The sequence below is a fragment of the Trachemys scripta genome, chromosome 2 (genome assembly GCF_013100865.1).
Source record: "Trachemys scripta elegans isolate TJP31775 chromosome 2, CAS_Tse_1.0, whole genome shotgun sequence".
NCBI lineage: Eukaryota > Metazoa > Chordata > Testudines > Emydidae > Trachemys > Trachemys scripta.
The window spans coordinates 62,583,324-62,610,654 of NC_048299.1; the positions used below are offsets into that span (position 1 = coordinate 62,583,324).

Here is a 27,331-nt window from a genome sequence, read left to right on the forward strand (position 1 = left end):
TAAAACAGTGTAAAATTTTAGAGCCTGCAGGTCCATTCATCTTTTCCATCATGGTATCTGCAAACAGTATAGCAGCAAAGTTCCTCAGACAGGTTAATAGGCTGGTAAATCTGCATTGCCTCTGCTTGGAGACAGAGTTGATTAAACGAATGTGAATCAGACCAGCTGCTTCAGTAGTAGCAGATCACTGTCTGAAAGGGCCAGGTGTCACATTCTCTCACTGAATTTCAGACAGTTGCACTTGCTAAATTTCTGAAGGGGCTTGGAGAATCTAAACTTGTAATGTCCCAAATAGCTGGTTCGGTTTTTATTTAATTCTTTTCTCAGATTTTTATAGGTGCATCTACAACATGATAAGTTTATTTTACCAAATCTTATAATTTACAGCTTGACTTTTGTTTTAAAGACAAATAAGTGTTGAGAACTGTAATGACATACTGCTAAGACTACTGTTATGAAATATATATATATATATATTTTCAAACGTGATCTCCTCCCAAGAAGGAGGTGGCATATAGCAATTCTCACTGATGTTACCAAGTATAGCTGCAAAGATTGGTCAGTTACCAAGCTTTCTGTTGTTTCAGGAGCATACATTTCCTTCCAAAGAATTTTTGTTAAAATGTAGCTACAAATATACAAAGCAAGACTTTTTCATTCCACTCTGGGCAATTTAGTGATTTTTGTGTTATTCATTGCCTTCCCCGAAATGTCAAAAAAACCAAAACAAAACTGTAGGCAACTCAGAGGGGAACCATAAAAATATCTCTAAGAATAGATTGATGGATGAAGAAATTAGTGGGGGTAGAGGAAAGGGAAAAGTAAAGGGCACAAACATTGTGAAAAGAGGAGCATTAGATTAGTTGAGGAGTTAGACAGATAGGGAGGATATATTCAAGAACAGCCGCCCAATGTATTCAACTAAAAATCTAAGCAGGTACCAGGAAAATAATTGCTAGCAGTGAAATCTATTAGACCTATTAGTGAGATCTAATAGGCTCCCAAAGGAAGTGACATTGCTTCAGTTATTTAAAACTCCCAAAAGGATAGAAAATATACAGTAGGGAACAATCTTGGTCCAGGAAGGAAAGAAATGAACAACATGATTCACTTGGTCTCTTCTTTTAATAATTCTTGGGCACAGTAGATATAATCACGTCTCTAGCTTCACTAAACATTAATTCCAGTACTGTAATTGGTGAAATTTGAAGCAGAGCCTTGGACTATCACTTTCTACTATTTAGTGTAGTAAAGGTAACATTATGCTGGAGTTTGGGTGAAATCTTGATGAAGCTGGTGGACATCATAGCTGCCTTTCATTCAAGATAAATATAAAAATCTATTAAACTCCCTTACAGAATAAGATAACAGATGATAGGGGCCACTTCCCAAAACACAGGCCACATGCAAGGAGCTGAGCTATGTGGCACAGTGCAAATGCAGGGGGACTGGGTATTAATTTGGAGAGCTGTATGAGAGGAGAGAGAGAGAGAGAGAGAAATTCCACAATTAATTGTGGGTATAACATACAGACAGAGAAGGCAGCAAGGAAGCCCTAGAGACAGCCAGAGAAACTTGTACCATGATCCTAAGAGAAAGCTAAGAGAGTGCTTTTGGGTGGGGTGCTGGCTGAAAAGCGGCTTGGAAGTGTGAGGGGGAAAAACCACAAACAATCTGCTGTGTTCAAGGAAACAGGGTTTTATTTACATTCTTTGTAAATCAACTGAGTTGGATTAAAGAAATTCCTGACTCCATCATCAATTTCTCCTCCAAATAGACACAACCTTCAAGACCTCAAATAATGGCTAACCACTCAGATCAAAACGTGTAAACAGTAATGTTACATAGAATTGCATCATCATAAGGAAAGACAGCAAAAAAGTTTTAAAAACAATTTCAGTATATAAGCAGCACTCCCAAAGCCTTGACAAAAGCTGTCGTGTTCTAAAACATAGCAAATCTAAAATTTACTACAAAATGGGCTTTTAGGGCTGATCCTGTTCCCATTGCCTTCAATGTGTGAAGGATTCAGTCTTTAATCACTATACGGCAGCTGTGAATGAGCACAGTGTGTACGGTCTTATAGAACCACAAAACAGTAAGGAAACTGTAGAAGGCACAGCAGGCTACACAACTGCAGAGAAGAGCCCCAGTACATTGTAACATCACTAATGAGCAATCTCCAGGTCTTCAGCACAACATTTACAAACATTTAAAGAGTTTGTTTCTATGAAAGTATATACTGTACACACAATCCACTTGAAATTTCACCAGGTGCCATACAGTTACAAATTTTCCCTCTTCCTTTAATGTTAATTACATTGGCTGCATCTTTATCGCAGGCACAAATGATCCTACTGGCAGTATAGTCTATGGATTAACTAGCGGGTTCACTTCAGCAATACAGTCAGAATTATTTGTCCCCAACAGTCTCCTCATCTTGACAGAGATACACAAATGGTAAAATTGTGGAACGTACTTCCTGAACCTATTGCTGACTTGTCAGTCTTGAGAGATTTGTTTTGAGCCCAACTGAAGGATTTTTACAGCTACCGCAAACTAAGGAAGTAGAGCCAGATCTTTGGCTGCTGGGAGTCCCCATAGCTACACGGATTTCAGCAGAACTATGCCAGGATACACCCGCTAAGGATCTGGCCCCTGAAGCTTTAATATTAGAGTGGTGTGTGTGTGTATTTATACATATTTGCTAAGTTATTTCACTATTAGTGTTTTTAAGAATCTAATTGGTAATAGGAAAATTTCACAGCTTTCACCAATCCAGCACTTCCATTGAACATGAAAGACGGAATGCTTACATGAACCCTTTATCCCGTCTGAGATGCAGGAACCAAAGACAACATGCTTGTCAGCTACTGCAGTAACATTCCAAAAGAAATATTAAAAAAAAAAAAAATCTTGCTTATAGAAAAGAGGAAAGGAATCCAAGCATCAAAGTAATAGAAATATGCACCTTTGTGCTAATTTATCTTCATCTGATCCCACATCTACTACAGACCCCATCCTCTTTCCCCCTCAAAGCAACAAGTTGTATAACAGGACCTTTTTCCCCTTTGCACCCCCTTGTACAGAATATTTTCAGAAGTAAAAAATGCTTAGTTCAGAGCAAACACCTCCTCCCGCCACTGGTTTCAGAAGATCAGATTCTGTTGCAAATTAATAGGGCCCTGAAAATCTGCAGATATCCACAGACTATTTTTGTGGATCGGATGCAGATACAAATTTTGTATCTGTGCAGGACGCTACAAATTAACATATTTTAACTGAGGGTACTGAGCAATCAATTTATCCAGATCGATCCCCGAACGCACTCACCGTCGACTCCAGAACTCCATCAGAGCGAGCGGTGGTAGCGCAGTCGACGGGGGAGCCGCGGCCGTCGATCCTGCGCCGTGTGGACCCCAGGTAATTCGATCTTAGATACTTCGACTTCAGCTACGCTATTCACATAGCTGAAGTTGTGTATCTTAGATCGATTCCTCCCCCCCCCCCCATTGTAGACCAGCCCTGGCAGACTGTAGTGACTATAGCTCAATTCCTGCACATGCTTAGCTTTAAGAATGTGCATAGTCTCACTGGCTTCAAGTTGGACTTCTCCTGTGCGTAAAGCAGGATTGTGGCCCATATGGACTAGAAGTCACAAGGGGAGAATTCTCTCCCTTGTTCCAGAAGAGCAATAGTTTGAAGCATCAAAGAAAAGCAAGACTGACAGCTCAGGGGTGAGCTGCACCTGTGATCTCTCCCGCAGCCCCTATACGTGACAGACCTTTACCTCAGTATTAAAAAACGCCAAATGTTCAAAAGTCGTGAATCAGGCTCACACAAATCATGAAATTGGCTTTAAAATCCTAAGATTATGTAAAAATAATAGATTTGGTGTTTTTTATTTTCCTTCTGCTTTCTAAGGGTTTAGGGTGCACCAGGATCACCTTTTGAAGTGAAAACCACAGTCATGAGGGCTAGAAATTTACTTTTTCTTTAAGACTGAAGGCTGAAATTATCACATATCCACTTGACTCTAGAAGCTGGGGCTTTAAAGGAAAAAACAAACAAACAAAGACAAAATCATCAGGGTGGGCAACATTGCTACCTGCAGTCTTCACAGAATGGAATTCAGTTTACCCCACTTTAGACTGGATCATAGGCTACAATACCCTGCATTTCTCATCATCCTGCCATAATTACAGTTTGAGCGATACTTTATACCTTCATGAGTGCACCCCTCAGATGACAGACTCCATTATCTTCACATCTCCCTAGTGGAGCCCTATGGTTCTACCACTCTCACCTGGATCGTGGAGTGACAGTCCCTATTTCCAACCATGTTAACACAAGACACCCAACCGTAATTGGTCTTGCAAGCTTTCCTCAGATCCTGTAACCAGAAGCTGAATGATTAAAGTGAGACTCTAAACAGCTCCTTCCAAACAGACAAATTGTCTGTTCACCCAAGAGCAGAGAAAAGGGTTAAAGCTACAGCAACTCTGTATGCTTAGGTCTTATCTGGAACTCTTAGCTGCCTTTGACATTCCACTGGGCCTGTGTCCCAGGCTGACTGCTCTTTACGAACAGCCCGTGATCAGTGAAGCCCCCTCCATCTCTAAAGGAAGATTTTAAATATTTAGTTGCTCCTTGTATCTTGGGACCTCAGCCTTGGTGAGCCAGGTGTGCAATTTTGCCTGGCCCCTGGAAGCAGCATTTTCCCAATTGATAGCTCAGCCACTATTCCCTTAACTCCCATGAAGTATTATCTTGTCGCTGGCCGTTGTTTTGTTTCCTGCTTGCTCTTCCTAAGAGCTCTTTTTGGTTTAACTCCTCAAGACAGACTAAGCACTATCAAGCAGGTAAAGAGAAAGATCTTCCACTTTCTCCATGACAATATTGGACAATAAGACGTTCATGCCTTGAACGTATTTTTCTAAGTCACTTAAAATGTCAGCACACTTGATCATCAATGTATTTTTGTACCACTCATGAAATACTGCAAGAAACATACTGCATTGTACAGTATACACCTCTGCAACTCTAAATACTGCTTTCCCTCTGCCCCCCAATGGGCAACATAAAAAAAGACAAAACAAACCCCCCAAAACTATTTAAGGCAGTGACAGGAATTGGACCAATGCGGGTGTCCTTGTGATCATTTCACTTCCTCTCAGGATACCTTTTTCCCTCATAGCTAAGCAACTTGAAACTTGAGCATTCAGCCTAAGGCATATTTAGTAGGTCAAAGAAAACATGTGGTCTCTTTGCATCAATGCAAGTTTCTTAATTCCAATGCATAAGATACTTATTAGCATCGTAAGTTTTCCATTTAGAAGTGTAGGTGTTGTGCTGTAACTTGATAGGTGTACAAATATCTCAAAAATAGCCCTTCCCTCCCCAACCCAAATGGAATGTTAATAACTGACAGTTTAAATAAATAGCAAAAAATAACTGGCAACATCTAACTCCTATCTTGGTTCTAGCTCATATCACTGAAATAAATACAAAATAAATCATTGGTTTGTTGGGGCACTAAGGAAGCTTACTATATTTATAAAAATAAACCAGTGGAAGACAGTAATTTTTCTTATTCTGTCCCACGTAGATTACACTATATTGCTACAGCTGAGAAGGCTCATAACACGTCACACCTTTGTAGTCTACCTCTTTTTGACAGCTTCAGGAAAATTAATTGACACATCTTTTCTTGTGCTTTTCAAACACAGATTTGCAAAGGAAAATAATGCCATATAACTGAAGTCACTGATTTAAAATTAAACAAGCTTTATATTATTAAAGAGAGAGTCACCAGAAAAAAAAATTATATATAGCACAGAAGAAGGAAATGCAAGGCAGATAAAGGACTGGATTTTTATTTTAGAAAGTTTGTTATATGGCAAGTTTTTGTTTCATAATTGCAAAATAAGTTAATACAAAATAAGGGTTCGCACAACGAAAACCACTATTACTGCATAAACCTTTTCAACTGCTGCACAAAAAGGCTTAATTTCAATACCTAAAAATAGTTAAAACAGTTTGGATCATCAACAGACAATCTTTTGAATATGAAAAAAAAAATGTTTCTTCTGTTCCATTAGAAACTGTCAGCGCCAAACACTGAATCAAAAATGTTACACAAAACTTGACACTAAGTTGCTTCATGGAAAACTCTGCCAGGCTTCTCTACAGCTCGTCATGCTTGTATGTGAACTCCCTGGCAGATATAAATCCATCACGGTCTTCATCTTCTTTATCAAATATGTCCTCAGCCAAAATATCATGATAGCTGTCATTTATTGGTGCTCCATGCTTTTCAAATTCCTTCTTCAAATATGTTTTCACCTGTTGGGAAAGATAGATTAATAGTTTTTAGAGCTGTCAAGCGATTAAAAAAATTAATTGCGATTAATTAAACTGTTAAATAAGAATAGAATACCATTTATTTAAATATTTTGGATGTTTTCTACATTTTCAAATATACTGATTTCAATTAATACACAGAATACAAAGTGTACAGTGCTCACTTTATTTTTTATTACAAGTATTTACACTAACAAAAGAAACAGTATTTTCAATTCACCTAATACAAGTACAGTAGTGCGATCTCTTTATCATGAAAAGTTGAACTTACAAATGTAGAATTATGTATACAAAAAACCCTGTATTCAAAATAAAACCACGTAAAATTTTAGAACCTGCAAGTCCGTTCAGTTGTACTTCTTGTTCAGCCAACTGCTCAGACAAACAAGTTTGTTTACATTTGCAGGAGATAATGGTGCCCAATTCTTGTTTACAATGTCACCAAAAAGCGAGAACAGGCCTTCTTGTGGTACTGTTGTAGCCAGAGTCGCAAGATATTTACATGCCAGATGTGCTAAAGATTCAGATGTTCCTTCATTCTTCGACCACCATTCCAGGGGACAGGCACCTATGCTGATGACGGGTTCTGCTTGATAACAATCCAAAGAAGTGTGGACCGACGCATGTTCATTTTCAATATCTGACTCGGACGCCACCAGCGGAAGGTTGATTTTCATTTTTGATGGTTTGGGTTCTGTAGTTTCTGCATCAGTGTGTTGCTCTTTTAACACTTCTGAAATCACGTTCCACACCTCGCCCCGCTCAGATTTTAGAAGGCACTTCAGATTCTTAAACCTTGGGTTGAGTACTGTAGCTATCTTTAGAAATCTCACATTGGTACCTTCTTTGCATTTTGTGAAATCTGCAGTGAAAGTGTTCATAAAATGAATAACCTGTGTTGGGTTATCATCCGAGACTGCTACAACATGAAATATATGGCAGAACGCGGGTAAAACAAAGCAGGGAACATACTATTCTCCCCCAAGGAGTTCAGTTACAAATTTAATTAACGCATTTTTTTTTAAATGAGTGTCATCAGCATGGAAGCATGTCCTCTGGAATGATGGCTAAAGCATGAAGGTGCATACGAATGTTTAGCATATCTGGCACATAAAGACCTTGCAATGCTGGCTACAAAAGTGCCATGCGAATGTACTGTTTTCACTTTAAGGTGACATTGTAAATAAGAAGCAGGCAGCATTATTTCCCATAAATGTAAACAAACTTGTTTGCCTTAGCAATTTGTAAGTTGCACTTTCATGACAAAGAGATTGCACTGCAGTACTTGTATGAGGTGAATTGAAAAATACTATTCCTTTTGTTTACAAATATTTGCACTGTAAAATAGATAAACAAAAATAATATACACTTTGATTTTAAATACAACACAGAATACAATATATATGAAAATGTAGAAAAACATCCAAAATATTTAATAAATTGCAATTGGTATTCTATTGTTTAACAGTGTGATTAAAACTGCAATTAATCGCGATTAAATTTTTTAATCGTGATTAATTTTTAGTTAATCGCATGAGTTAACTATGATTAATCAACAGCCCTAATAGTTTTCATCATAAGACTTTATTAAAATTCAGTTAATGGAGAAGAGACAGGCCTAGGAAAAGCTATCATATTTGTTATGGGTGTACTAGACAATAAATATCTACCGCATATACTCGATCATAAGCCGGTTCGTTTATAAGCCGACTCCCCCCCCCCCCCCCCCAAGATGGATAAATAAAAATGGAAAATGTTTATAACCTGTTCATAAGACAACGCTATAATTCAGGGGTCAGCAAACTTTGGCTCCCGGGCCATCAGGATAAGCCACTGGTGGGCAAAGATGGTTTGTTTACCTCGAGCGTCTGCAGGCACGGAGGTAAACCTAAGTAAACAAAGTGTCCCAGCACACCAGCTGCTTACCCTGACAGGCCGGGACAGCAACTGGTGGGGAATTTTTTTTTTGCGGGGGGGGGGGAGGAGGAGGGAGAAGCTGGGAGTCAGGAGAGTAACCCCTGTGACCCACCCTTCACGTGACCCCCACCCCTAGCCCGGGACCCCACACTCTCCCCATCCCATCCCTTCCCACCTTATCTGGGGAGGATGTCTCTGGCCTGGCTAAAGCTGCTCCAGCAGGCTGGGCAGCGCGGCCACAGCCTGCTTCAGCGGGCCAGACCAGGCAGTGTGGCCACATGTTCCAGCGGGCTGGGCCGGGCAGCACGGCCACAGCGTGCTCCAGCAGGCTGGGCCGCGCGGCCCCAGCCTGCTCTAGGGGGCGGGGCCAAGCGGCACGGCTGCAGCCTGCCAGCCCTAGAGCTGCAGCTGCTTTAGAGGCTGGGGGGAGAGCAGCGTGGCCAGAAGTGGAGAGACTCTGGCCCCGCCTCTTCCCTTTCCTTGCTCCCTCTGTTGGGGGCAGGGGCTGTGTCCTCCCTCTCTACCCATTCATAAGCCGACCCCCTTCTCTGGTGCTTTCCTTTTTTACAAAAAAAAAAATTCAGCTTATGAACGAGTATATACGGTACTTCCCATTGTCACTAAGGATATAAGCTCGTCTGATAGATTTCTGCAGCCTAACTCAGAAATGATAGCAAGGTCTTTGGTAGCTAAGACAATAAAAATAGTAGGTACAAGTCATCATAGCTTTAGGGTATATGCCAGAAAAGTGTGTCCTTTAAGTTTGGCTGTCTGTACTGTAAACTGAATATAACTAAAGAATGGAAATTTTTGGCTTCCAGTTATTTAGAGAGCAAAATAATTTCTCTAGCTCACAAATATCAGACGACGGTGTAAGATCCACTAACCCCCCCCCCCCCCCCCAAAAAAAAAAAAAAGTTAACCTCAGATCTTTGTCAACTTATTGGGTTGAGTTTCTAGACCAAAATGTATTTGGGAAACTGTCCATTACTAGCATTTACTGCGGGAACAGAAATCACTATATTAAAAAATTATTCTGACGCCAGAAAATCCCCACAATAAAAATCTTACCTATGAGACATGCATTTAAAAATTACTTAAACTCACTGCTGGAGCATACAGTTATCTACCTGTACGAGTCTGCATAGGTAACATTTAATTATTCTGAGTGACAACTCAATCCTTATTCAGTTGTTTGAAGTTTATCCATCTTAAATCCGTAGAGTTCTAAACCATACTACCTTCTACTGAGATAGGAAGATATTATAAATTAGGTAATTACAGATGACTTACCCTACAATACCCAAGATTTGTTTAGGATTGAATTAACAGCAAGCCAATGGATCATATCTTCTGAGTTTTAAAATCTCTTTTATCCGCATCAGTACACTGCTTTGTAGCATTTGTTATGGTAAGTCAACAGCCATTAATATATCGATAATTTGCAAAGCTGGCTAACACAGTGCATTAGTGAACTGGATCAGTCTTTAAGCTCTAATTCATGTCCTCGACTGAAAACAAAAAAGAGTTTAGTGGTCTCACCTAGCCCCCTAATGCAGGAATTCCCAAACTTTTTTCCCCTGAGGCCTACCTGTGCAGCTGCAGTAGGCATTGTGGCCCACTATTAACATGCATCCATCAGGGAGAAGGCACTGCAGGGCACGCGAGGCCCCTCGCCTCAGCAGGGACCAGGGCCAGTGAGAGGGCGAAAGGGCCAGGCAGATGCCACAGCCAGCCCCCGCCCCCTCAGCAGCCTGTCACCCACCCAGCACCCTAGGGGTCACACACTCTGACTGCCCGGGAAACGTGGCACTGGGATCCTCTGGCCCTGGGTGGGGGCCATCCTCAGCTGCAACTCCACCAACCTATACAATTTTGGGGAGGCAGGGCAGCAACAACCCTCATGCCCCCGCCGCCCCCAAACTCCACCCATAGTGAACCACCCGGGACTGTGTTGGGGCCTACAGTTTGGGAATTCCTGCTCTAATGGATGTATTGGCTCATCACAGAAGCTATATCGTATAGCTGGTATACACTGGTATAATTCAATAGGAAGGAAACAAGTCTGAAATACCAGGAGAGATCCAGGACAGGATTGTTGTACATGCAGAAGCCTGCCTGGCTAGAGTTTTTGATTTTCAGTTTAAAATAAAATAAACCACCACTTAAATAGTTTTATGACCTATGTTTAAAGAATAAGTGTTGAAACCTGCAGTTCTTTCCACCATTAAGTTCTATATTAAAGCAGAGGACGAACAATGTTGAATGTGGCGTCCTTTCAGGAAGGTCACATGATGAAGTGCCATCGGATGTTGGTGTTACAGCAGTAAGATTTGAAATCCACGTTGTGGTACAAAAACCAGAAACTGACGAAATTTAAAGTACTTTTTAACTTCTAAAAAGGTCTAAGTCACACAAATTAATATAAAAATTCTAAGTGGTGCAAACCATGCTTAGAATGGGCGACAGAAGGATGGATCACTTGATGATTACCTGTTCTGTTCATTGCCTCTGAAGCACCTGGCAGTGGCCACTTTTGGAAGACAGGATACTGGGCTAGATGGATCTTTGGTCTGACCCAGTATGGCCGTTCTTATGTTATGTTAACCTAGGCCTCCATCCTGCACTTATGCGCATGAGCAGTCTCTATAGACTTAAGGCCCTTTTGTTTACTTTATTTAATTTGTTTAACTTTGTTGAGTAGTTAGTTAGCACACTCACCTCATCCTTGGATAGCTTCCAGTCATCATTAAGATCCATCTGTTGGAATGACTCATGAGATCTCGGTCCACTTCTAATTTCTAGAAGGTCAATGTTGAATATCAGAGTGCTCTCAGGTGGAATTTTTCCTACCAAAGATGTTAAACATTGAGACAAATTAAGTGTTACATTCAGTACCTTAGAAAGTCCCTCAATATTTGGGCAAAGTCTCCTATTAATCCAGTTTAATTAAAGTTGTTTAGGATTGCTGGTGACTGAATTAGTAAGGATTACTGTATGTGTAGTAGAGTGCAGGTATGGATTTGACCCATTCAAACTGTAAGTGGCCTCTGATCCTGCTGAGAGTGAAACACATATGTTACTTTACACATGCATCCCATTGAAGACAGGTATGCATTTAAGTCAATCCACAAACATTAAGTGTTTTGGGAAGACAAGGTTCTTGGATCTGTCAGCCTCAGGCAGCAGAGCGAAGATCAGGAGGTAGTTTTGTAAAAGGTGGTCTCTGTACTGCCGCTATCTTGAATGGGGATCTAAATTAGGCTGGCTCCGGATGGCACCAAAGGGCCGCAGATATGGCAGCTGAGGATAGCCAAAGCCTAAGAAAGCCCTGGCCATGTTTCCTTTAGCAGCAGCAGAGATGGGAAGGGTATCACAGGACTGCTCTACACTGGGGTGATCCTCTCGTTGCTGGCTCTACGCCCAGCCTTTTAAATAATGTTGTTGGTTAATCTGATTGTACCTGTGTGCTCAGTGTACATGCACCAAGTGAATTACTTCATTTTAGATGCTTGAATAGGCTGCTGGTTTTCTGATGGTGACACAGAAAGCAGTCCACTTTTGGCTCAGAATGGTTGGAATTTTTAAATTTAAATCACACACTGGCTTTACCAACATGTTGTTATCTTTTAGCATTTAGGTCCAGTCAGTAAGATCATTTAAATGATTAACGTTTGAGGCACACAGCTATCAGAAGCACATTTTCATCTTTAACACTCCACTTAATTTTGTGCCTGCTGTGCAAAGCCTACAGGTGTAGAATACACATCCTTGCTTTTGCTCCCCAGACAACAGCTCCCTGCTCCTAACAATATCCTTACAGCTCTGAAACAGCTTCCTCCATGCCATCTCTTCTACTACTTGCCTGATAGGGTGTGAATGATCGCCAGAAACCTCAGCTACTCTGACTCACAGTAAGAGAGATGCTAACAGCCTTTTAGCATGTGCAAGGGTACTGAATCTTGGGAATACAACTGAAGGGGGACAGTGAGTGGGTGGGGATTCTGCATAGGGTTACAGGAAAGAGTGCAACTCATTCTCCAGGTGAGAGATCAAGGGCAGCACCAAGGATGGGGGCCTGGAGACAGCATGTGTGCATTGAAGAAAGCAGCATGAAGAAAGAAAATGAACCAGTTATTCCACATACCTGCTGAGTGTATTATTTGAAAAGAGCTGTAGGCAGGCACACACTTTACAAAGTTTTCTGAAGCAAAAACTATTTCTTATGGCAACTGTCAGGTTTGTTTTAACTCTTCAGCAGGCCTTTAAATATACAAAACAAAGTCGCACTGTGTGTATGGACAATTCTTCCTTAGAAATCTGGGGGCTAGCTCGCCACTGTCTTGTATCGTAATTATTTACACTTGTGCTAAATAAGTGTCCATAAAGTGGCACCAAATGAAAATGGTAGCATTTGACATGCTTTTTGTGTAGTTATTTACACCTGGGCATGGTAGTAGAGAATTAGGCACCATGGGTGTTCTGGTGGAAAAAGACTAGCCAGGGTGCATGAATTTAAATTGCATACTAAAAGCTTGCTTTGCTTCTTGCATCATTTCTGGAAGACAAAAAACAGTGCTTCTAGAAAACTATAATTGAAAGTTTTATTTTAAGGAAAAGTGTGTTTAGTTGCCCTCCACCTCTTGCTCCTCCAATTTTGCCAGAATACATACACACAGTATATGGAGTCAAGTATTCCCAATTCCTAAACTAGTTTTGTATTATGAGAAGGCATAATAGAAGAGCTCAGTGGTTTGAGCATTGGCCTGCTAATCCCAGGGTTGTGAGTTCAATCCTTGTGGGGGCCACTTAGGGATCTGGGGCAAAATCAGTACTTGGTCCTGCTAGTGAAGGCAGGGGGCTGGACTCCTTGACCTTTCAAGGTCCCTTCCAGTTCTAGGAGATATTAAATTAATGGAGATACTACTTACTCCATCTGCATTAAAGGTCACACATTGCCTTAGATCCACATGACACAGGCAACCTCCATGATGCAAGTACTTAGCCCTATTAACTGTTCAAATAATATTTTTTATAAATCACTTACTGTTGTAGCCCAACAGCTAGCTATCTCCAGTTTGGACTCTCTTGTCCCAAAGAGACATCTGGAAGTTTTTACCATCTTGGAAAGTGAAAAATCACTGCTAAAGCTAGATCAAGTGATGCAGAGCCACATTACCACCATGAATTCTGATAAATCAATCCTACAGCGAAGAGACAAGTCTTTACAGTGGATATACATACTGCTGTGCTAGGGGCTGGTCAGTCACACTACCTTGTTGAAGTAGTGCAATAGCTGACTTCCATTCAGGCTAAATGATGGAACAATTAAATGCCTCTTTGTTTAGCAATAGCTGAAACAATGGAAAACCCCTACCCAAATACAAGACCATACGCAAGCCTGGGAAATGGCTGGGATTTCCCAGTCGTCTAATAGAGGGACAGAGGACTGTTGTGATTCCAGGTGTGTATCATGATGCCCACGTGCCACAGAAGCATACTGAAAAGGCAGCAAGGAAGGCCAACAGCCAGACAGAGAAGAACTTGACATTGAGAAAGAGCTAATGGAGAGTTTTTGGTTGAGTGCTGGCTGGAAAGAGGCTTGGAACTGTGAACAAAGAAACTATCTACTGCTGCTTGATTCCTATTGTGTTCAAGAAAACAGGACTTTATGTACAGTCTTTGTAAATAAGCAGGATTGCATCAAAGAAATGTCTGACTCCTATCAATTTCTCTTCCTAATGGAAACAACCTACAAGACCTCAAAAATCTGTTGACTACTTAGGACAAAAGAGGTAACAATACAGGTTTAGGAATGTGTTGCGCTTGAGTAGGATTTAAAAGTATTACCTTTCCCTTCTTTTCCGTAAGCAAGCGATGGAGGAATGGTTAGTTGCCGCTTTTCTCCTACACACATATCCTTCAAACCTTTGTCCCAGCCTTTAATGGCTTCCTTTATGCCAAGTGTAAACCACATAGGTTGACCATTGTTATGCTTGTGGCTGAAAAAAATGGAACAAAATATTTTAGTCCCTAAATTGTTTAGTATGTCCATGAAGATTAACCAGTATATTAAGCTGAACAGACTCATACTGCAGAAAGCAGCGGAGGGTCCTGTGGCACCTTTAAGACTAACAGAAGTATTGGGAGCATAAGCTTTCGTGGGTAAGAACCTCACTTCTGTGGAAAGCTTATGCTCCCAATACTTCTGTTAGTCTTAAAGGTGCCACAGGACCCTCTGTTGCTTTTTACAGATTCAGACTAACACGGCTACCCCGCTGATACTTCATACTGCAGAGTTACAGCACTGAACCCCTAAATAATAACTTTGCACCTCTTTAGTGACAGCAGACCTAGTCCTTGCACATCTAAAACATAGGAAAAAGCAGTGAAATTAAAAATAAAACCTCACCCTACACAGGAAGATGTTGGTGCCTAGAGCCAGCACATTTTCTTTTTGTACTGGAAGCAGCAAATCTAATAATTTGTGTATCTGATCACTGTAGAAATGGAATCATATGGTTAAGAACACACAGCCATGGCTGTATTGATTAGTTGGTAGACAATAAAGCCTGAGATGTGTTTCTGAACCTTGATGGTAGATTGTAAAATATGTAGTAGGTTTTAAATTGTTAACTGTGTTTGTCTTTTGAAATAACCATGTCAGGTAGAAACTCACAGCAGCCACTATGAACCAACAACACTACACAACTGATGTGTAAGTTTAGGCCAGAGGAAGTAAATGGATACAGGGAGACATTTTAGTTTAGATAGGTAGAACATAACCCCTCCCTTCCAAACTGAAATTTGGCTAGTATACCAGGGCGATAACTACTGTACAGCTTACCATAGGATTCCTAGGCACCAATCCAACGCTCCTAACCACGTGAGTAATCACACTCATATTTAACAACACATTTAGAAAAAATTAAGTCAATACAATTGCACTGAATTCAATCCCACTGACTTCCATGGGCCTTAACATGTGCTTAACTTTAAGTGCATGTTCAAATGCTTATTTAGATCTGAATGGGACACTTGCACATTTCAAATAAAGAACATGCTTAACTACTTTGCTGAAATGGGGCCTTAGCAACTACAAGACTCAGGACCTCTACTTTAGGTATCATTCAGAAGTCACTGCTAGCAGCTCAGTACTGTTGTGTACTATGATGAAATATTATTAGTTGTAGTACTAACAGAAAAAAAGTGCCTCAAAAACCACTTTATGGAGCATTTTGGTTTTCTACAAGGTCTCCCATCCAAGTAGTGACCAGGCCCAATCTTATTTAGTTTAAATCTAAGCACTTCAGAGCTGTGCAGTTAAAATGTTTCTTAACCAGTATAGCTGGTTGAAAACATTGTGAAAATTCGTCACCATTTTCATTGATATTTTGTTTTTATCTGATTTTTCTGACCAGCTGTATTTACCAGATACTGAAAGAAGACACAGCAAAAATACAGAAATTAGTCATCAGTGGACAATTTGTTAGAGAGAATGACAAACATAAATATAATTCCTTTACAAGAAGCATAAAAGACTATCTGTAAGAGATAATTGGTCAGAATTTACGACTTGGTGAGAGATTTTACTTAAGACTGATCTGTAAAGAAAGAACAAGTAGTCTGTACTAGTTGGACTCTTGTAGAGAGACATATTTTGGACCTAGCCTGCAAATATTTAAGCATGTTCATTGCTCTGCATTACCATAGCATCTGACTTTCATGTAAACTCAGTATCTCTAGTGAAGCTGACTTCATGGAATTTCTGACTCTTCTCCCTTTTGGGGATAAAATGTCTGTTTAAAAATAGTAGATTTTTTTTTTTTTGGTTGATTTTTTGTTTTAGGGAATTTGGCCAGGGAGGGAGAGGAGAGGGGAAGAGTGATGTTTAGATAGAAGGTGTCAATGTTGCAATTATCACTTTTCCTGTAAAGGAAATTACTTTTTAAAGTGAAAGGTTCTGCAGAGTTTCATAGAGACAGATTCTGGATTGGCCCGATCTTCTCTGGAAACTTGTTTTATAATCAGATGTCCCTTTCTGCACATGAGAAGCCCCACTGAGCTACTCAAGAATATTTATGAGCATAAAGTTAATCATGTGTATATTTGCAAGATTGAAGCCAATATCTGAATTGTAAAACGTTGCTTAAGGCCCCCCCATCCTTCAAGGGGCTCCATGAGGGTCTGTCTGTGTGGAGCAACTTGTATGTTTGGGTAGTTTTATTTTTGGGTCTTCATTGGAAGTGAGGGTGAGGAACACAGATCACATCCTTAAGACAAAATTAAAACAAAAACAAGTACATTCCATCAGTTATATTGCAAGAGAGGGAATTAATTAGGGACACTTTATTGTTAAAATGAATATATTGGGGTATGGATATATTGATGGGGTTTAGCTGTTTTACACATATATCCTAGGGCAATGGAGCTTAGACAATCACTATCCACACATCTAATCTCTTTTTACCGATCACCAAAATTGCCAACGAAAGCTTTAAGCCAGCACCTAGTGCTTTATCTTACATGCTTGAAAGAGTTACTTACGTGGAGTGAAACATTGAACCATCTTTTTCCAAGTAGCCTTCATAATGCACCAACATCATATCCCCCCATTTGGTTTTCCTCTGACAGATGAATGGCTTCTGGAGCACCTCAATCTTCACTTCTGCTTCTGGGATAAGAGCCCCAGTCACACAGGTAACAACCACACAGAAAAGGGGAGACCAAAATGCAACCCTCATCCTTGAGTCACAGCAAGGGCTATTTTCTCATAAAGAAAAAAAAATCTGGATGACGGCTGCGTAAAGGAGTTTTGTACAGTTGGGAGCCTGGAGCAAGGACCCTCACCTCTCCTTCTCCTGGATCAGTTACATTCAGTGCCTTTCGCAGCCGCCTTAAAGTGCCCCCAATATTGTCAGCACGAGAGGATTCGGTCTTTACTTGCACACCGCTGCGGCCAGGCGCTGAGTTTTGCCGGGCACTTAAGGCAGGTTTCGCTGTAACTGAATCAGACTTCGGGCTCCCCAGGGGCTCCAGCCCCCTGCAGAGGTGGGTGGTGCTGGGGGAAGAGGAGGGAGCCACATCCACCCTCGGCTCATCCCTCCCTCCTATCCCTCCCCAGCACCACGCAGACGTGGCAAACTCATCCCGAACCAGGCTCAAAACTTCAGCTGGCGGACCCCTGCCCAAAGGAGCTGGGCTCCTCTCCCTCTGATTGGCTCTCCCTGGAGGGCGGGCCAGAAAATGTCGCCATCTATTGGGACGCAGATCTGTGTGTCTTCCCTCCCGCCCAACGGACAGCCGGCGCCGATCAACGCTCGCAGAAAGTCATTGGTGCTCCCGGAAGAGAACGTTCGTACACAGTCCGGCCTTGTTGGAATCCTTACACAATTGAATCGGCTCTCGTGCGCCTCCGATTGGGTGGCGCTGTTGCCGGAGCAGCATTCTTATTGGTTCCCGGAAGCCACCGGCTTTGGATGTTCCATCTGCTCCCTTCCCGACTCCGCGCACGCTAGTCACGTGGTGGCTATGCCGGGGGCGGCTTACACAGCCCGCCTCCTCGTGGGGCTGTGAGGCGGTACCTGAGGGATGCGGAAGCCTTTGGTTGTGTGCTAGAAGCGTAGTGCGAGAGGAGGCGGGGAGGGTCTGTCTGAAACAAGCCCCAGGATGGCCCTGGGTGTCGGTGGCTTTGCGGTGGGGCGCAGGGGGTGGTTGAAGGCTTAAAAGGGCAGGGCGGGCAGGGGGTTCCCCTGTCCCGAGCAGAGCTGGATGGGGGGGGCCTTGCCACCATGGAGGGGGTGCTATACAAGTGGACCAACTATCTGAGCGGTGAGTGCCTTCCCCTCTTCCTCCAGCCCTGCGAGTGGTGCCTGCTTAGGGCAGCCTGGGCGCGCTGAGATGGGGGGTGTTCAGCCGGGATGCGATTCTGTAGATGCGGGAGTTGCTTTGGGGGTGGGGGAGAGGCAAAGGTGCATGTTGGATCCTGTAGGGTCCCAAATGGATCCCTCACTCGGGAGAGCCAGACTAGCCGCGCCCACTGCATCGGAAAAACCGAACCCTCCCAGAGAGCATGGGTGTTGTCAAACCCTAAGTCTGGCACGTGGACCCAGACATAATTTGCTTCCCAGCCCGTGCTAGAACACCACAAAAACACATACCTGGCGCCCGGGTCTTGTCAGATCTAGCAGTGTTTTAACCATAGACATCTAGATTTTATTGCATATATGGAGACAAAGCGTACCTACTTCATAAAAATCCGGGCACTGGTACAGCCTTGATCCTGGCGCTTGTACCGCCTTGTATTTCTAATGCAAAAAGGCAAAACAAATTTTGCTACTTTATGGCACCCAAAACCAATAGACCATGATACATAGGGTTGCCAGCAATGTATCTTAAAATAAGAGACCCATCCTCCTGATATTATTATTATTATCATCAGCAGCAGCATCATAAGCAGTAATACTCACCTACATTCACCAGAGGTATTTCTTGCTGCTTTTTGCAGCACTCAGCAACTCCCGATCTTGTTGTACAGAGATGGAAAAAATAAGGGACATCCCTGGTAATAAGGGACTTGGCAACCCTACCTATAACCCAGAGCATGAGTGCTGTAAAAATCCAGGTGTGGCACTGGAATCCAGCTGGATCTTGACTGTCTTTAGCCACAAACTCCAGAATGTACAATCTAAATAGAAAGCTGTTGTAGCAGCCTCAACTTGATTGGTAAAATCTGCATCTGCATGCACCCCAGCCCCAGTCTAAAGCCAGTGCCCTGAGAATTATATAGCAGTCTCAAGGATTTAAACACACGTCTTCCATTGAAATGTGCTTAACATTAATGGAAGTTCTAAATCCTCTAGACTATTTTGGAAATCTCAGTCAAGATTGGCTAAAACCACACAGTGCGATCATCCACTTTTGCAAGATGAGATGGGTCATGTTTCTATGGTCTGGTATAAAATTAGGCTGTATCTAGAAAAGTCAAGAGGTTAAGTTTTGTTTATTGTGGCTTCATTAAAATACAATGTACATAGATTTATGTGATATGAAAGGACACATGCTGTCTTCAGAATTGCCACCCCCACACATTCAAAAATCCTGACTCAGGCCCCCTAAAAATCATAATTTTGGCTTGAAAAATCAGGAGGGTTTTTTTTAAATTTAGTTTTGAATTCTTTTTATTTTCCCTCTGAGCTGTTAGGGTCACATTTACCAGTGTTTTTCAGCAACCATTAGGGCCAAACACTTTTTATACATTTAAAAAAAAAAACATACAAAAAAAAACCCTGAGTCTGTTGTATTTAGGGTGGTCCAGGAACTGTGGCTTTAAGAAAAACTCCAAATAGCATGAGATTCACAACAGAATTTTGAGAGTTCACAACACAAGGTCTATCTATAAGGTTACATTTTGAGGATCTAAGTGAAAAAAAATAATCAATACCTGCTGGATCCTGATCTACTTGGATTTTTCCCTGGTGCCAGGCTGTATCAGGTCCAGATTTTTATGCTGAAGTAGAAACACTTTGTCTCCATTTATGCAATAAAATCTAGAGATCTGTGGCTAAAACATAACTGGGTCTGATAAGACCCAAGTACCAGATATGTGTTTTTGTGGTGTTCTTGCACTGGATTGTGATGGGGCATGAATTTTTCTGGTTAAATAGCTATTTTCTGGTAGAAGCAGTTGTTGTCTGCTTTGATGGTACAGTTTGGGAACTTGAAGCCTAACCAGCTCCAGGTGTTTGGATATGTTACTTTGTGGTGTACTGAGCTGTGATGTATTGCAATTTGAATTTTTCAATTACATGTGAGCAACTGCATTTCTTCTCTATTTAGCAAGTAGAGCTTTGGGATTAGTTGGTTGTCTGTGTTTTTTGTTGATGTTGTTTGTCTGTTTAATCCCAAACTGGATCCCATGGGATCCAGATGCTGGATACGTGTTCTTGTGCTGCTGCACTAGATAGCAACTTGATTTAGGTTTAGTGGTGCACTAGGAGATGCTACACTTGTTCCTCTATTTAGACAGATTTTTGGAGGTTGGGTTGAAAATTGGCAGGATCCAGTTGACAGATGTTTCTCCAGTGCTGTTGTCCCTCTGTGCCTCAATTCCCCCTCAGTAAAATGGGGACAATAGTACACCTCTACCCCGATATAACTCTGTCTTCAGGAATCAAAAAATCTTACCGCGTTATAGGTGAAACCGCGTTATATCAAACTTGATTTGATCCGCCGGAGTGCGCAGCCCTTCCCCCCCCGGAGCACTGCTTTACCGCGTTATATCCGAATTCGTGTTATATCAGGTCGCGTTATATCGGGGTAGAGGTGTACTTGTCTACCTCACAAGGTTGTTCAAAGGATACGTATATTAAAAAGAGTGTGAATTGCTATGGCATATCTCATGTAAGAGAGAGGTTTGGGGTTGGTTTATATTAGGGTCCAGATTTTTCCACTGAAGTAGGAGCTGCTACATTTGTTTTCTATTTGGATTTTACAATCTGAGACTCAAAATTGCCATGTGGAAAAGGCAAAAAATTGTTATGATCCTGCTGGATCCAGGTTTTTGCATTGCTTGGGACACATTAGGGTCTATAATTTTTTGGTGCTGTAGGAGCTGCTACGCTTTTTTTCTGTTCATGCAATGGAATTTGGGGAGAGAGGGCCAAAACTTGCAGGGTTCCAGTAGGTTCCAGGTGCTAGATCTGGGTTTCATGTACTGTGATATGACAAAGACAGAATATTTTAGTGCACTCAGAGCAGTTAGACTTGTTGTCTGTTTAGGAAACTGAGGCCAAAACTTGGCTGGATTCTTGTAATGGATCCAAGTTTTTACAGTGCTTATACTCTCGGATGTGTCGGGATTTGCGTTTCTTGGTGCAGTAGGAACAGCCAGACTTGTTCTCTGTTTGATGGGACTTGTGGCCAAAAAGCTGCAGGATCTGTCAGGATTCAGCTAGATCCAGACTTACGTTAAAACACAAAACAAAACAAATTGAAACATACCTGAATCAAAATCCATTTTCATAAAGAAGGGAGATGCTTTGAAAATCTTAATAAAACTAATGCAGAATGAGTGAGTCTCCCTTCTCTAGGTGTGTAAGACTTAGCAAGTCTGAGTACCCAATGAGCCCACACAGAGAAGGAGACTGTGGTAGATTGTGATGTAATTTTTTCTTTAGTGGCTATGCCAAACCCTGGCACTGCTACTGAATTTCGCAGGTCAGTCTCATCAGTGCCTCTTCTTTTGTTATTACTTAAATTATAAATTCATTGGTACTATGTAGTATTTTTGTTCTGTATTTGTAAAATGCTGAGTACATTTACAGTTGTGAATAGTGTTTCTGTAATAAACAATGTAGTGCTATACAGGCAATATACAATGGGTATAATGTACTAAACAAACGAGTTCCTGTTACGTTGTAAAGTGCATAATAGTATAATACAAATGCCGAATAAACATGGAGTGGGGTGTGGCATTTACAGATTGATTGCTTCCAAGAAGAGGAGAAGTAGAACTGTGACATGAGAGCCAGCAGACTATCCTTTCATAGAAAATCAGACATTAGAGATGGAGAAAAGACTTGTTAAATCATCTGCAATAGTTACCTTTGCCAATATAGGAATTTCCCCTCCAAACTAGATGTGCTGCGTAGTGTAAATATTATATGTAAAATGTGTGCAAAATATGATGGGACCCTGAGTACTACAAAGATATAAAAGTGTATAACAGTTCCGCTCTTTTTCTATCTTTCTATACCACCAATCTGTAATGCTTTGTTTCACATGGTCCAAGATCATACGAGACATTCATGGAAACAGGAAGCTTATTTCAAATATTTGAAAACGTATGCTTTCTTTTTCTCTCCCAAGAGAGCAGAGGATGGAGTCTGCTGGGGGTTATCCTCTCCAGTGGTAATGTTTCTATCACTGACACTCATGAGAGAAGATGAAATTTGCCTCAGAGTTTTTCCGATATCCTAACAAGTGGTGCCTCCACCGTATTTTAATTTTCAATGCCCTCTCTATGTGTTTTTCCCTGAAAACTTCCTGCTCCCATATATCCAGTTTATCAAAGATAATAAAAATGTGTGGGCCCAGTTCTCAGCTGCTGATGTAATGGTTACACCTGTAAAAACCATGCAAGCAAAGTATATACACCTTATAAAAGGGTATATAGACCCTCAGTTACTAGGTTTGAACACAGAGGCAGGATCATGTGTTCACACTACTTGTGTGAACTATGAGACCATTCCTGTCTTCCCTCACTCTGCCAGTTTGAGACTGCACAATTTTCACTGAATTATTAAACATAATACTAGGTGATTATACCTTCACAGGGTTTTTACAAACTCTAATTAATCCTCGAAACACCTACAGAGGGAGGTATTAAATAACAAAGGCACAGAGAAGGAACTTGTGACCTCAGACAAAGAGTGTGTGTGATTATCTCTTGATAGAACAGGATGTGATCCCTGAACTAAGTCCATTAGATTAGACCTTGTCTTTCTGTCTAATGTGAATCTGACCTACTAAATGTAAGCTGAGATGTGTACAGCATTCTATCATACACAGCACCAGTTTGATTCTTGACTATGACAACAATCAAGACTTTTTCTTTTTGGGCAAGTTGGTTTGAGTAGGTTAGATGAAGTACAAGTGGTGTTGCTCTGAGGCTCCGATCTTCAAAGGTATTTAGGCAACTAATTCCTGTTGACAGCAATGGGAGTTAGGTGCCTAAATCCTTTGAAGATTTGAGACTTAGTGCTTTGGAAGCTGATCTACACATCTGTCTGAAATAGAGATGTTTGTCTTAGACCTAGTTTACCTCTTAGAAGTTACTTCTGCTGAGTCTTAGGAGACGGACTCGTAAAAAAAAAAAGCCTGATTTCAGACAAGACTTTTATAGGGTGAGTAAATTACCATTTATTATGGAGTATAAACACCCCATAGGGAAGTACATGCTGAAGATGGGGAGCTCCTTCCTTTAATTATGTAGATAATAGCTTGGTACTTCCCAATGTTCTTTCTACTCAAATTCAATTAACTTCAGACTTTGAACATGAGAAGTATTTTACTTAAGATCAGCTCGCCAGAGTCTTCATGTCTTAACTTGAAGATTAAAAATGTCTTCTAAATTAGAGATGGCAAATACTGATTACATCGACTGGCCCATGCATATGCAAGTGCAGAATTGTTCTCTGCAGTACATTTTCTAGCACTTTACCTAGTTTCTTAACAGGTTTCAGAGTGGCAGCCATGTTAGTCTGTACCCGCAAAAAGAACAGGAGTACTTGTGGCACCTTAGAGACTAACAAATTTATTAGAGCATAAGCTTTCGTGGACTACAGCCCACTTCTTCGGATGCATATGCTTATGCTCTAATAAATTTGTTAGTCTCTAAGGTGCCACAAGTACTCCTGTTCTTTTTTGTAGTCTCTTAACAGTTACATGTGAAGTAACTTCCACCATTTCCCTTGGGAAAGCTATGCAACAGTCTAATGCTTGCTATCAGACCTTTTCCTGGTATGTAAATGTTCCCATAATTTAATTTTATAACTCTTAATTATACCTTGTTGTAGCAACCCTAAATTATTCCTCTTTCTTGAAATGTTACACCCTTCAGATACTTGCCATGGTTAGCCATGCTACACTGTACCATATATAGTTATCTCTTTCAGTCTTTCTTTGAGTTATGACTGTTGTCCGAATTCCTTTCTGTTTGTCTGATTTTAATATGCCAAGACCTAAAACTGAACAGCAAATTAAAGTTCTGAATATAAAGTTCTAAATCACTTCTTTTTTGCCTCTAATGCCATCATATGTTGAAACTTGCATCTTAATAAATTCACTTTTTTAAATGAAAACTACAAAGAACACTAACTGATAGAGGCAGATTCTAAATACATAGGCTAACATTTTCAAAAGTGTCTCCTAATTTGGGTGCTGAACTTAAGACACCTGGTGCCTGAGTTTTCAGAGTGCTGAGCATGCACAGTTCCAGTTGACGTTAACCTCTGAAAATTGGACCCTAGGTGTTTCCACAAATGAAGGAGCCCATGCTTGAGAACTTTAGCCTTCATTTCCTTTTAGCCTCCTTGATTTTGTCCTATAGAACTGGAAGGGGGTGGGGGGAGAGATAGCTCAGTGGTTTGAGCATTGGCCTGCTGAACCCGGGGTGGTAAGTTCAATCCTTGAGGGGGCCATTTAGGGATGGGGGGAACTATCAGGGACAGTACTTGGTACTGCTAGTGAAGGCAGCAGACTGGACTCAATGACCTTCAAGGTCCCTTCCAGTTCTATGAGTTAGGTCTCTCTCTCTCTCTCTCTCTCTCTATATATATATATATATATATATAACAAGGTGGCTTTTGGGGAGCTGGAAGTATGCAGCTGAAGTTTTTGTAATTCCTAGTGCATCAGGTATGGCTAATCTTAGCGGTACTAGCCACTATCAGAGACTGGATACTTGATTAGGTGGACCACTGGTTCAGACCAGTATGGCAGTTCCAGTGACCAGCCAACTAATTTTCTATGGGGCTTTGTGTGTTCTAGATTTCTATGCTTTTCTTGCTCTGGACCATATGGTTTGAGATCATGTTTTCATATAACATCCTTTTTTGTCTTATAATCTTTTAATTGAGGCAGTCGAAGACGCTCTTTCAGTGAAGTTGATTAGGCTGTGGGAATCAAGAACATTTCATCTCTTCTTTCCTTGCTCTTTAGGTGGGGGTGTTGGGGCAACTGAGAGAGTATTTCCTGTATTGTTCTGCAGAATCTTCCAGCAGGTGAGCCATGTAACTCCAGTATTGGTGCCTGTATAGTTTGCTGTCTAATTCTCCTGTATATGAATGAGTGTGTATGAGCACAGAGAATGGTTTTGGTGGAGAGAGAAATAAAGGGATGTGGTAGTGGAGAGATGTCATCTCTTGCATTGTGTAAATCCAGTGGATTGACTCAGATCAGTCTCATAACCACACCATAAATAAGCTAAAGGGAGCAGGAATTTAGACTTATAGACTTGAAGGCCAGAAGGGACCATCATGATCTCCTAATCTGACGTCCTGCAAACTGCAGGCCACAGAACCTTGCCCACCCACTCCTGTAATAGACCATAACCTCTGGCTGAATTACTGAAGTCCTCAAATCATGGTTTAAAGGCTTCAAGTTACAGAGAATCCATCAATTACACTAAATTAGACTTGCAAGTGACCCGTGCCCCATGCTGCAGAGAATGACAGGGCCTGGGGGGGTTTTCACCTATTTGACCCAGGGTAAAATTCCTCCCTGACCGAAGACATGTTGATCAGTTAGACCCTGAGCATATGGGCGAGACACACTAGCCAGACATCTGGGAAAGAATTCTCTGTAGTCACTCAGAGCCCTTCCTGTCTAGTGTTGGAGATATTTGATGCTGGCAGTTGCAGATCGGCTACATGCCATTGTAGGCAGTGTCATCATACTATCCCTTCCATAAACGTAGGGATATGCTCAGTCTTTAAGCCAGTTAGTTTTTTTGCCCCCACTGCTCCCTTTGGAAAGCTGTTCCAGAACTTCCTTCTTCTGATGGGTAGAATCCTTCATCTAATGTCAAGCCTATACTTGTTGCTGACCAGTTTATATCCATTTGTTCTTGTGTCAGCATTGGGGCTTAACTTAAATAACTCCTCACCCTCCCTAGTATTTATCCCTCTGATGTATTTATAGAGAGCAATCATATTTCCCCTTAGCCTTTTTTCAGTAGACTAAACTAGTCAGGCTCTTTGAGTCTCCTCTGATAAGATAGATTTCCATTCCTCGGATCATCTTAGTAGCCCTTTTCTGCACCGTTCCAGTTTGAATTCACCTTTCCTAAACATGGGAGACTGATAAGTCCCCAGTTTATAACAGAAATTCTTGTTAGTCCCTAAGTGTATGACCTTGCACTTTGCACTTTCTATTACTCCAGTTTTCAAGGTCATCCGGATCTTTTTTGTATGATATTCCAGTCCTCTTCCATATTGGCTATACATCCCAACTTTGTGCCATCTGCAAATTTTATTTGCACACTGCCACTTTTTGTGCCAAGGTCATTAATAAAAATGTTAAGTAAGATTGGTCCCATGCCTGCAGAAGGTCAACGTCAGCAAAATGTCTCGTGGCCCACAATCAGATTACCCTGATGGGCCACTTGTGGCCCATGGGCTTCAGGTTGCCCACCACTGCATTAGAAGATTATAAGGAAAAAGCAGACCCACTCTTGTGTAGGAGCGCCTATGTTGAGAAAAACCTTGTATTTGTATTAGTTCTAGGGACAATCTGATTCTCAGAGAGAGACAAGAAATGATCCAGAAATTATCTAATCTGTAATTATTCCTTTGCTAAAGACTAATTGTTCTTCCTTTTGAATGGGAGTGGTGTGACTACTGATAGTGCTGAATGAGCAACCATGTGGAATGAACTTGGTTTCATAAGAAGTATGGGCAGATGTTTAATATATATGTTTTTCATATAATGTATGAAGCAAATTGGGATTTTGAAAAATACTGTGTAGAGTAGAACCTTTGTTGTTAGTGCAAATATTCAAGAGACTTCTGTAGCATTCAGGGGGATTGATTTAAATCAAAGTGATATAAATCACTGATTTCAATCTTTTAATCACCAAGCAGGCAACCTTGATTTAAGTCATTGATTTTAATCGTGTTTTGCATTTGTGCATCTTAGTTATTTTTCTAAAGAGAGGTTGATGCTCATTTTGTCAGGTAACCATTAAAACATGTTGATTTGCAACTAAATATAGCTTTTACACTAAATTTGGTGTTTCTTTTTGCTAACCAGGAGAATACACTATATCTATACAAATGTATTTAAGCAATTATATAGCTTATCTTTTTACTAGGTTAATTTTTTGCTTGCAATTTGTGTTGAGCTCTATTTGGATAGAAATTAAATTTCAATTAAATACACAAAAGCAGCATTTAAAAAAAATAAAACTAAATGTGTTGGATACATAAGTGGAAAAGGTTATCAAAACATATTTTGCATTTAAAACTAACTGATTTATTACATAACAAAA

The 27,331-nt window shown here is 41.0% G+C and overlaps 2 protein-coding genes across 3 annotated transcripts in view; one reads left to right on the plus strand and one right to left on the minus strand.

The window, feature by feature from the left end:
• Positions 1-4,945: 4,945 nt before the first annotated feature.
• On the minus strand, positions 4,946-17,491 carry FKBP14 (FKBP prolyl isomerase 14). The gene is made up of 4 exons (XM_034760718.1): positions 16,828-17,491; positions 14,131-14,282; positions 11,002-11,129; positions 4,946-6,345 (listed from the first exon to the last, which is right to left on the minus strand). Exons 1-4 carry the CDS (start codon positions 17,022-17,024, stop codon positions 6,187-6,189), a joined length of 636 nt encoding a protein of 211 aa, XP_034616609.1. The 5' UTR covers positions 17,025-17,491; the 3' UTR covers positions 4,946-6,186.
• Positions 17,492-17,649: 158 nt separating this feature from the next.
• Positions 17,650-27,331, plus strand: part of PLEKHA8 (pleckstrin homology domain containing A8) — a 40,600-nt gene continuing 30,918 nt past the window's right edge. Inside the window, exon 1 of one of the 2 annotated variants that reach the window (XM_034760716.1) lies at positions 17,650-18,111. In XM_034760716.1, the coding sequence (XP_034616607.1) occupies positions 18,072-18,111 (40 nt within the window). In that variant the 5' untranslated portion in view covers positions 17,650-18,071. Of the gene's footprint in view, positions 18,112-25,002; positions 25,065-27,331 lie in introns of those variants that run through there. The other variant, XM_034760717.1, reaches the window with a different exon arrangement.